At 35.4% G+C, this 12,150-nt stretch overlaps 1 protein-coding gene across 1 annotated transcript; it reads right to left on the minus strand.

The window, feature by feature from the left end:
- Window positions 1–747: 747 nt before the first annotated feature.
- On the minus strand, window positions 748–5,656 carry LOC146137409 (crk-like protein). The gene is made up of 3 exons (XM_083393337.1): window positions 4,982–5,656; window positions 3,965–4,075; window positions 748–2,137 (listed from the first exon to the last, which is right to left on the minus strand). Exons 1-3 carry the CDS (start codon window positions 5,624–5,626, stop codon window positions 2,000–2,002), a joined length of 894 nt encoding a protein of 297 aa, XP_083249463.1. The 5' UTR covers window positions 5,627–5,656; the 3' UTR covers window positions 748–1,999.
- Between the last annotated feature and the right edge of the window lie 6,494 nt (window positions 5,657–12,150).

A 12,150-nucleotide genomic window follows, 5' to 3' on the forward strand; every position in this document is an offset into this window, starting at 1 on the left:
CAGTGGTCCAGCAATCCAAGGTTGGAAAGGGGGAAGCGAGTTTACAAGACGACTGACATTTCACCTACGCTCGCGACAAAATGACGCACCCGCAAAGGCAGCAAGCGCGCGACGCAGCTTTGTGAGGTCATAAACAGAAGGTGACCAACGCCGCTGCACAACGCGAGATTTCAGGCTGAAAATAACAGCTTCACAAGCGGCCATAACCTTTTTCGCGGGCGTGCAGTTTATTCGACGCTCGTCAATCGAACAGGATTTCCTGCCATATTCGACTGTGGCCTTTTTCGCATTTTTACGTTCTGGACGCGAACAAATACGTACGCCAAGTTGAACAGGCATCAGGTTGTAGTTTTTTTCGCTTCAATTCAGACGAAACCATATTTACAAAACATAAACTACTTAATCTTTGTGGTGTTTTAGATCAGAGGCAAAAAAGTGGTAAAAAATAATTAATTTCTGAAATAGTTCAAAGTGCATACAGTTATTCTATATGTTGCTGCCTGAACAATTTAGCAAACACACAGTATTCTCGCTTTGGAGCATACTGCTTTGTGGTTGTAGTTAGACGCAGTAGGACTATAAAACCCCATGTTTAAGTAGGTAACGTTTTGAACGGGTTAAATTACCCTTCATTCATTTATAGTAGTCTTACTATTGGAGAAAGTTTCTAAAAGTAATGTGGATTTCCACGTTTCTGAACACACATCGCTCAGCTGAGCGTCTTGCCTTGCTCAAAAAATCAGCACACTAGTTTTCAATTGTATTAAGACGTGTTAATTATTAATAGTCGTTTGAAATAAGGGACAACAAAGTGCCCAACACGGTTGCTACTGCCTCGTCAGAAAGCAGTGTAAAAATAGATGCTCACTGGGATGGGAATATTATGTACAATCAGGGTAATCTAGGGAAAAGGGTGTGATTGCTCAAGGGAAAGTTTCAACGAAAGGCACAAAAACAAAACAGAGCACCCAAAATCAGAATTCGTGAAAAAAGAGGCTAAAAAGAGATAGGATAAGTTTCTAAACTTTATATCTTGCAAATAATATAAAGGTGGAAAGAGTTCATGATTTAGGTGGTTTTGGGAGGAAATTCTTTCAACTTCAAAAAGTAACAGTAAAGTTCAGGTTTTCGACGCTGGAGCCAGTATACATAACCGCCACTTCAAATATTTGCAACATAAAAAATGCTTTGCTTGCCTTTGGTTGATAAAAAGAATTCAGTATTATTGGTAGTTTCAGGTTTACAACTCAATAAAAATTCTGACATAACAAATTATGTTAAAAAACGCAGTTCTGTGTTTTGTAATGTAATCCAGCATGAAAAGTGCGTAACCCGAAAAAATGACAATATACGTATTTAAAAAAACAAATGGTGACATGGCAATTAGTTTTGTGCTATCTCTGCAATTGCCAAGGTCAATAGGCATGTTTACAATACAAGGGAAATGCAAAAGTGTCAAGAAACATGTAAAAACAGCTGACATAAAAACACTTTGATTACAAAACAGCGGATAACATGGGCTTCGACTCAAAATTTTCGCAGCATTTTGTTTCCACCCAATGAAATGTTAAAAACCTAGCCTAAATCTTGACAACCATGTTTAAGATTCTTAGCAATAAGAATAACCCATTGCCAATATAAAATCAGTGCAATTAAAAGATTATTGATTTTTTTATGACCCTTAAAATCATGGATAATAATTTAAATGACAAAAATCACTAAGTATTGCCAAAAAAGGAAACAAAAAAAAACGTTACTAAAAATTCAATCATCGGCATAAAAAAGCGATACAAACTTGCGAGCGTTTGAAATATTTACAAAAGCACGCCAAAGCGCAAGGAGTGCTGCTGAGAGTAAAAAATACAAGACAATTTCTTGTGCGTTAAATTAATCGCCACTTTATTTCGGGGCGTGTAACGCTGTACATTCGCCAGCTTAGCAGGACTTCAATCAAAAATAGAGGATATATTGTCATAAAAACAATAAGAAGAGCGCCAGCTCACGATTTGTGCCCATCTTTCCAATTTGCCTCGATGATCTTCACATGTGTGAATGGAAATCTGCCCTGTTTATCTTTGCAAACTCCTTCCCACTGACCGTTCTTGTTCATCTTTGTGACTTTTATGACATCTCCAACCTGAATAAAAAAGTAATGTCGTAAAATAAAGATGCTGTCATTTGTCGAAAGCAGCTCAAGTGATTCTAAACTGCAAAAAAATCTTGATTGGCCAAGATATTTTTTTTTCTAAAACAACATGTAAAATTATAACTTTTAGAAACTAAAAAAAAAACATAATAAAAACAATTAAATGTACACTACAGTGGGATTTAATCTTTGGTAGGATCCGCCAAACTCAAAACCAATTGTAAAATAAGCTTTTAACTTTGGGAACTACATTAGGCTCACAATTAAATAGCTGTTGAGTGGATACTAAAAGAACTTTTTCAGATATGTCATCCCAAATGCAAGCAGAAATTTACTGCGTTTGGATATGGAAAAATATCAAAAACCTATTACTATCTACCAAATGTACAAAGCAAATCGTCACCATTTAAATGGCAAAAGTAAAAAATGACTTAACTGTAACAGGATAAAAATAGTTTTTTTTATGTGTTGCATTTGTATCTAACAATTAAAAAACATAAGATTAATCATTAACTATTTAAAGCACCTGCATACATTGTAGAGCCAGATGACTAACCCTACTACATATAAATAGTGGTATTAGTCACAAGGCAGACTTGGCTATTTAATTAGCAGCAATAAAAGCTCAATTGTTACATAATTATGAAGAGTGTTTTTGTTTCATAGAACAAAAATAGAGATCCAATGACACAACGAGTAACTGTTTGCATCACTGAGAACTATGATTTAACAAACAGAACCTATATCATCTTGCAAGTTAAGTGATGATTAGGGCGATTCTTTTTTTGTTTAAAATTTTGTTTAAATTTGCACAGTAGGTCAAAATTTGTCAAAGTATTCAAGCCACAATCAATAAAAATTGCACATAGAAATATACGGTACAAAAGAGCTTGCAGAATTAACCACATTATTTGCTGTATTTTTTGCCTGTGATTTGTAATTATACCAATTCCTATTTTGATAACTAGGTCTTTGTTAATTTTCTGAAATTATTTTTTAGCCTAGTGAATAAAGTGATAAATATCAATAGTTTTTTTTTATTATTTGGTGGAAATAGCCCACTTTTAATGCTTTTCAATTAATTTTTTTATGTTTTTTACTACAAACAACCAAAAAATATTCAAACGCTCTTACTGTGAATATGTATCATTGGTTACTATCATTCGATAAAGAAAAATTGAGTAGGCGGGGTTACAGATCCTTATAACAACACTGGGAAACTAAACTACAACCGGATAATATATATCGATATGAAATCATATAACAACATATTTGGTACATAACAACGGAGCAACAAGTCAAAAAAAAAGAAACTGTGCTGGGAAATAGTGCTCAAGTGAGAGTTTATCTCACAACATTGGGTAAAACGTGCCTCTTATTTAAACAATTAGGCTTTTTCAATTACTTATGTCAGTTATTTCAGATAAACTGTACAAAGATAGTTTATATTCATGATAATATTGGTTTGTCTAACTACGTTATAATACAACTCTTATTTTGTATATTAACATGATGCTGAATGTATGTTAAATCATCCTGCCATAAAAATTTATGAAAACAACAATTTTGGAAGATAAAAAATAAAAATAAAACAATGGTGTCTAAAACAAGAAACACTATACAAAATAAAATGTAGGTAAAATTATAGGCCAAATTCAGAGATAGTTGTATATTGGCATGAGCAATATATCGGCAGATATTATATTAGTGAACTGATTTATCGGTCTACTAACTATAGTAGTTTTAATTTAGAAAACAGATTCTAAACTTTAAACTATTTATGAAGGGTTTTCAGGTAAACTTTTTAGGAATATTTACCTCCAATGCCAGAGCGGTAGGGTCGTATGCGTTGGGAACCCGTCGGGTTATTACTTCTGCATAAACAGGGTCATTTATTGTTGGCATTGACATTGGACGGCTTTGAGGAGTCTGAAAGAAACTCAACATTAATAGATGCCAGACAACAGTGGCTAAAACAACTAAACAATTATATATATTTGAATTATTACAAGCAATTAAGCTATTCACACAGCTGTTCACTTTAAAGGCCCTTTCTTTAGATTCACTAAGTTACAAATTAGACAAAAGAAAAAAAATTGCAGTTTTGATTTACCTTATATATTTTTAACATAGTTTTAAAGAAAACCTCATACCTGGTATTTGTCACACCCTTATTTCTGTTTTGCTGTCAAGATAAACATTTTCTTTTCAACCAACAACCTTTCATTTTCAAAGAACAATAAAACTAAACTACTTGTCAAAACCACACAGAAATGTTAAACCATTTCCGACAACCTATAATTCGCACTGTCACATTAAGTCATACAAACAAGCAACTCCCATATACATATCTTCATAAAATGACTACATTCACTAATCAATTTGGTATAATAACACTACGTTTTTGTGAAAAACATATAAGCTATACTACTTTATCACAAAACCTCAGCTATGATAGTTTTGAAAATCTTTTTAATTGGACAAGATAACTCTTTAAATTGCAGCACAAGGAGCTGCACAGAATTGTCTGCATTATGGTGCAGAATTGACTGCAACTGCATTATGGTGCAAATTTTGGCAAACAAATAGTATTGAAACACATTGTGGCATAAAATCGGTAGTTACTCTGAGATAGCTGACCCTTTACTTAAAACACAACATTTTTCTGAAGAATGAAGTAGGTTGCTATGTTTACCATTAGGCTACCAAATCTTGTTGATTTCTTCTCAGCTGATAAGACATTTATCTGGCTGATTCTACAAGAACAAATCGTTTATCAGGAACACAAAACTGTCTTGCTAAGTAAAAAATATAAGGAACTATGGTGCCACATACCTGAGTTATTCCAGGAAACTGGTACGTACTCGGCATTGAGTTTCTATTAGGCACATGCGGTTCCACATAGGGTACGGGAATCTGTCCGATTCGCCCCTGTGAGTTTCGGGCATTCCACCAGTTTTCCTCCGGTTTTTCGATCACCTCGAGAATTTCACCTTTCGAAAAAGGCAAATCGTCAAGGTCGTCACTTCTAAAATCAAACATGGCCTTCACCAGCTCGGTTCGACTTGCAGGAGCGCTGTCGACAGTATCCTTGCTCGCCGTATCACAGGACGGGCCGTTAGCGCACTGATCTTGGCTAGAACGATTGTTCACCACACTGGGTAGGGTCATTTTTGAGATGGGCTCGATTAGGGTCGTTGTATCCAAATAATGCACTTTGTAAAAGTCAAGCAAGGCTGGCATCGACTCGAACGCCTGATCTCCGATCTTGAGTAAGTTGTCCTGCTTATTGATGATGTAATGGCTCACGCGGCTGTTCTCGCTCACAGACAAAACATAGTCGCCCGGGCACGAAGTGCTGTCTCTAACCAGGAATGTGCCGTGCTTCTGGTGAAGCAACCGCTCTTGCGACTCTGTTCTGCTTAACTTTTTGAAATACCACGACTCCTTGTTGTTGGAATTAAAGTTGGCCGAAGCCATGGTTAAATTGGTAAACAAAACCTATACACAAAATCTGAAAAAGTGGGTTTAAATAGAGAAATCTGTTGTTTTGTTTCGGCAGCAACATGGAAAAGTCAATTTTATTGCGACCACATTATTTTAGTTTTTATCTAATATGATTAATTTATATTTTAATTTATAAAGTTAAATAAAATTAATTGTTTTAAACATGGCTAAAATTTAAAAACAAAATTCTTTGAAAAAATGATTAAATATGACCTTTTTAAAGTATAGTAGACCAAACCGAAACTATAAAAAAATTCACAAATAAAATCTTGTTTTTTAAAGCATTGTGTAAAATGTTGAATCTATGGAAAATATACAACACACAATGGATAACCAATAAAACATAAAATAGCACTGGTCTAGAATCCTACCAAATTTTTGTCTGGTGGTCAATGTTGCTAACAATATTAGGGTTATGGTGAGAGTTAGCGTTTGAGTACGTGTCGAGTATTAATATTATATTTATTCTTACAAATTTATGCCTTTTCTTGCAATTTGACTTTAATAACTTGTTTTGTTGCTGTTATAATAAATGTGGTAGGATTCTGCGCCCATGAAATAACTAAACAAAATTATAAAAACACAACGATTTACTAACAATAAGTTAAAGTTGTGCATAATATAACCATTACTCGGACAGCTAATAATAGATAAAAGTTTTGAAACTTTCAAAACTGTGATTATCAACTAAACTTCAAAACCTTCAAAGGTATATAATTAAGTAAAATGTTTTTTCGTTAAAATCGATTTAAAATCTTAAGGAATAAAAATCAATCAACTATTTTGTAACAACGCTTCGTCCTTTCAATGGAAATTAATTACAGATCAATAAACTGATAACCCTGGCAGGCCTTGTTTGGGCTTTAACGCATAAAAGTCTATAAATAACAAACTTTTTTTAACTACTTTTTTGACGAAACCCGCCGGGCAAGTCTTTACCAAAATGGAAAAATACAGTCTATTTACACAATGGTTCGATAAATATGTTACTTAACAAATTAACCTGTCGGCTTGAAACGTGGTGTAAATAGATAAATATTTCAAATTTATTGTAGTGGGGTAGCCTGAAAAAAACAACATAAACTGCAAGGAGTAAAATTAAAACGCAGTCGTCAATTATAAAACAGAGTTGTGAATACTATTTGCCAAAACACTTTAAATAATCTTTGTTTAGTACAAATCTAGCAAAATTGAAGTAGGAAAGAATAGTTATTTCGGTTTCATCTTCTAAGAGAAAAGACTAATAAAATAAATCAATAGTCATCATGGGGTAGCCCTAAAAAGCACGTAAAAAGTTCTGGGAAAATATAGGCAAAAACCACAAAATTAAACAAAAAGAAAGACATGTGGGCTTTAGTGTCTTTGAGCACCAATAATTTTATACAAAAGCGGGTCAAATCTTAATTGAAGAGAACATATGTGAGCCATACTGTTAACAATTTTTTGCAAAGTTGAGCGCAAATAATAACATGTTGCTTTCGGTCAATAGAAAGTCGTCTTCAGCCAAACTGTAACGGAACTATTTACGCGCTTCGCGTTAAAGTGGTCAGAGGATTAAAAGATTCGAAATTTTTTAAACTGCTAGTTGAAAAAATACAGACCTCCCGCCCAGTTCAAATAACAGCAACAGGTGCTACGAATTTTTTAGTGGAGCCCAATTTAGGCAATGAAAGTTAAAAATATGCCTTTGAAGTTAAAGTCAATTTCTGCGATAGCACCGTACGTACCGTAGCCTACTCCATTCAAATAAAAAAATAATTAGGCCTATTTATTAAGTAATAACAATTGGACTGCCAACCGATTTTTTAACTTAATCCAAATCGTTGATTATAACGTTTGTGGGTTTTAAGCACAATTAAATAATGTTTATTGCAAATAAACAAGCGACAAACGACAAACAGTACTTACACAGGTACTTACGATACATAGGCTACAATAAATTACCTCAGTGTACGGTACGTAGCGATCTGACCCCAGCTAAGTGAACAGTGGAACTGCTAAATTAACGATTTACAACATTTCTTATATAGCCTACATCGGACAAATGTAAGTAATTACTAATTCGTTAGAAAACGCGACACAAAACACGACTTAGGAAATCGGCCATACGACCAACAAAATTACAATACGCGACGGGAAATTAAAGTGACAGCATGAGCGATTCAGCCGGCAGGCTGTTCATAGAATGGACAGAGTTGACGGGGTCACAGAGTTCCAAAGAATCCACTACAATTCACTCTCCCTGCCTTTAAGACAAGAGGTCTGGAGAAACTTTATCTTCGTGGTGTTCCTCCTGCATGTCAAACATTGTTCATTGGATAATGGTGTCCTCCTTGTCGGCCGGCTCCTTGTAGCAAAAGTCAGGAGCGGTGGCGGACCGTCAAGGCGTAGATGACTGTTGTCCGGCGATGAAAAGCTCGCTTCGTACAAAGCGCGTTGGTGGTCAAAGAGCTGAAACTGAACTGCTCCTTATAGTGTTCGGGAATCCCTCCGTAATCGAGCTGGTACTTTGTTGCTGAACGATCTGTGTAAAAATACTTACACCGGCGATTAACAACATGCTAATGTACAAAAAAATAGCCTACAATGCAGAAATAGAGCCGTAAAAATCGTAATTTTAATGTAGAAAGACAAAAACCGTCAGTCAAATGCCTAGAATCTATCGTTTACCGAAATCAAGAAAGTAAAAGGTGCTAAACTCGGAAACTCGAAAACAAAATTAACGCCTTGTCCATTTTAAAAGTAATTCCTAAATGACAGACATTTTAACCTTGGCGTAAAGGTTAAACTAAAAAGTTACACTATTGCAAGCTTGTAACCAAAATGGACATGTGACGGTACCTCAGCCGTCAGTAAGGTAAAAAGGCTTCACGGCATCACGTGGCCTTGAAATCATCGGGAGCTTTGCCCGGAATACAAACAAAACGGTCAGGTTATTTTAGGTGTGATATCTCTGATCAAACACCGTAAACCATATAGGACCAGACTGCAGGTTAGCTGCAAACGGAAATGCACTTCAGAAGGCGCAACTTCTGTAAGTGTGAGAGATAAATATATCTGTTTATAGGCTTAGAGAATAGTTTACGAGAGAAGAATATTCTCTTACGTAAGGTTTCACCTTTAACTTAACAAAAAGAGACGTAATTTTGAAAATGACTGAACAGCTATGCCGTAAATTTAGTTTTAGCTCAAAGGCGGTTTTAAATCTGCATTGATCGACCGATATGACAACATTAAATCGTGCGCATAATTTAGCAACAACATACTTACAATGGCGGCGGCTTAGAGAGAAAAACAGGCGTGGTGCGTTAAAAGGTAAACAAGGCATGTATCAATAACTGACAATGCATAGCGCGAAAAACATTACGAATAAACTATAGCTGCCATCCTACGTGAGCGTATTAGTGAAATTCAATTTGATTATGCAAGGCACATCCCTGCGTTAACGATAACTTTAAGCCATAGGCGCTAAAATTACCCAAAAAATGTTAACTAAGCGTCTATCATAAAAAACTAACAAGAGGCTGAGAAATAAGGGGAAACCATAGTTTAGGAAAGTCGAAGGTTAGAATAGTAAGAGGCCGTAGATAGATAAGGTAAAGTAAAGTAATGAAAGCTTACTAGGTTATCATCAGGTGTAAACGTCGTAGGAAAGTGCTGTTTCCTTCGCAACAAATACGAACGGTTTTCTTGCAAGCAGTTAAGTCGGGCGGACGTTTCCAAGCACCGCAAAACTCAGCAACATCATATGGTCGGCAAGAAATCCTGTCTGATAAGATGAGGTAAAGAGAAAGTTGAAATAGACAGGTTAAAAGTACCTTTCGAATAGAGTCTGGCTTTAAATAGCATGTCGTCTCAGATGTTTGGAACGTCGTAGATGCAGTAAACTCGCTTTGTTGACGAGGCATCGCTTCTGCATTTGAAAGTTCGCTGTTGGACGTAACTGCAACAGGCTGAAAAGATTTTACCGGAACATTTAAAGGTTTTGCCGTGGTGCAAAACGACGATGGAGCGGCTTCGAAAGTTGAATTTGGTTGGTTGTTGTCAAACTGCAGGTCAGCTGAAAGAGAAGCTGCAGGTTGCAAAACTGAATCGTTAGACGAGATTGGCACTGCAATCGGTGGAACAACTGGAACCGATGGCATTGAAACATCATTTTCTGTAAATTTCTTTTTAGAGAAAGGAGAAATAGGTTTAGAAATAGAGCCTATTTTCGTATGACGTAGCTTAGAAATGGAAAAGTTCGATTTAATTCCCTTAGGTTTCGGAAAAACATTACCTTCCCTTATATTACATAGCATGGCAGCTATACGCGTTGAAGGTTTGACGTTGCAAGCTTTAAATTTGCTTGAAACCTTTGAAAACAAAACGGAAAAGTTATTCTTCGACATAACGATTTTAAGAATAGCACACGGTAAATAAGACTAAAAATAGGTACAAAAGCGTAGGTTACAAAATAGATTTAAATCAACACAATAGGTTAATATTAATTATTTTAGAATATTAGTTAGTCAGAAGGTATATGCGTGTTCAATATCACGTCGGGGTCACCAATTTGTGGGTTTTAAGCACAATGAAATAATGTTTATTGCAAATAAACAAGCGGCAAAGGACAAACAGTACTTACACAGGTACTTACGATACATACAATAAATTACCTCAGTGTACGGTACGTAGCGATCTGACCCCAGCTAAGTGAACAGTGGAACTGCTAAATTAACGATTTACAACATTTCTTATATAGCCTACATCGGACAGATGTGAGTAATTACTAATTCGTTGGAAAACGCGACACAAAACACGACTTAGGAAATCGGCCATACGACCAACAAAATTACAATACGCGACGGGAAATTAAAGTGACAGCATGAGCGATTCAGCCGGCAGGCTGTTCATAGAATGGACAGAGTTGACGGGGTCACAGAGTTTTAAAGAATCCACTACACGTTCGTCAAACAAAACCCCGTTTGAATAACGTGTACAACCATATTTTCACCAGTATAGTGTCGGCGATAATCATAAGATAAAAAGTCAATAAAAAGTCCTTTTTCAAAATTCAACACGACTTTATATCTTGGTACACCCGAAGCCATGGCAGATTTATATCGCATCAGAGTTTTTCGATTTAACAAAATAGCTTACTTGAAAGGTTTAACAACCAAATTACATTTTTACTAAAACAATTAATGACTTTGTTTGCGAAACTGTTTCGCTTGCATTAAAAGTGGGCCTACCGTGGCCTACTGTAGAAGATTTTTAGTTTTGCTTTTGTATAATTACCAGTGTTGCATAAACAAGTCATTTCAAAGACTCAAATCTTTCAAAAAAAAATTTAAGTTAAAGTCTATTCATTCCTAACAAAAGCTAGACAGCTCCTCCAAGTCAAGTAATTAGCATCAAAACCAAACGTTTTAAACTATATGGATGGTAAACTAATTCCATCTCTAGTTTCATTTCACCAAAAAACCACCAAAAGAAACAAATAAAAACAAACTGTGTTAGGCGAAAAATGGGTAAAATCCATATTCTACCAATTGTATTCAATTAAAACGCGTCCAAGTTTTTCGCCAAATTTACCAAGAAACTGAAGTCAATGACTCGACTTAATGGCACTTAATTCACTGTGTTCCAATGACTTGAACTTAAGTCTTTTGGACAAATTACTGACTGAAGACATTGTATCAAACAAATTGGATTGAAATAACGTTTCATTTTAATTTTGTTTAATGAAACTGGGTTATTTTATCCCAATGTTTGCACGTAAAATAATTAGCTTTCTATATGTTTTGTTGTTTTTCAGTTGAGATATTGCCCATACACATAAGAGTTTTTCAAGTTTTATGGTTTAAGATTTTATTTTCATGTAAAAGACTTGACTTAAAGTTGACCTGCTTCAATAATGACTTGACTGGGACTTGGAATTTTTTTCAAATGACAACACTGGTGGCAAATGTTGAGGCGATAAAAGAGCTGAACATATATTTTTACAGCGTTTTAAAAAGCCCTAGTAAAAATATTTGTATAAATTAGTCTATATAGTCATCTAAAACTGTGACTAACTGAAGGCATTAGGACAAATACTTTAACATTCAACGACCACCAAGTTTCGCGCCTCACACTTTTGCAATAAAGGGTGCACAAAAGGCCTATGTTTTGAGAATTTACTTCTATTGATTGTACAGCAAATGGCATTGTAAAGGTGGAGACACGAAATATTGCTTGTAGGAAACGGCGTAAGCGACCACGGCGACAAGCTTTTCAATTGCTCTTCGTTAACGAAAATGACAAAGTGATAGTACAACAAAGTAAAAGGCATTCCAACAAGAACACTGACGCCGAAAAAAACATCAATGCTACAGCAAGAATGGCAGTTCGGTCAGAGAGGATCCACAAAATCGGGCGTTTAATTTGAAATAACAGGTGTTTCAACATCACGACAAAATCATAGCATATAACAGAGCTTTGCTGCAATGACAGGCGCCGTACAGTTTGAAGTG

Source organism: Ascidiella aspersa, chromosome 7 (genome assembly GCF_963924565.1).
Source record: "Ascidiella aspersa chromosome 7, kaAscAspe10.2, whole genome shotgun sequence".
NCBI lineage: Eukaryota > Metazoa > Chordata > Ascidiacea > Phlebobranchia > Ascidiidae > Ascidiella > Ascidiella aspersa.

Excerpts from the sequence above, each read along its gene's own strand:
- LOC146137409 (XM_083393337.1), bottom strand. The coding sequence starts at position 5,626 with ATGGCTTCGGCCAACTTTAATTCCAACAACAAGGAGTCGTGGTATTTC. Across the intron at positions 4,076-4,981 it reads AGTTTCCTGGAATAACTCAG|ACTCCTCAAAGCCGTCCAAT; the intron begins GTATGTGGCACC and ends AGTTTCTTTCAG. Across the intron at positions 2,138-3,964 it reads CTACCGCTCTGGCATTGGAG|GTTGGAGATGTCATAAAAGT; the intron begins GTAAATATTCCT and ends TTTTTTATTCAG.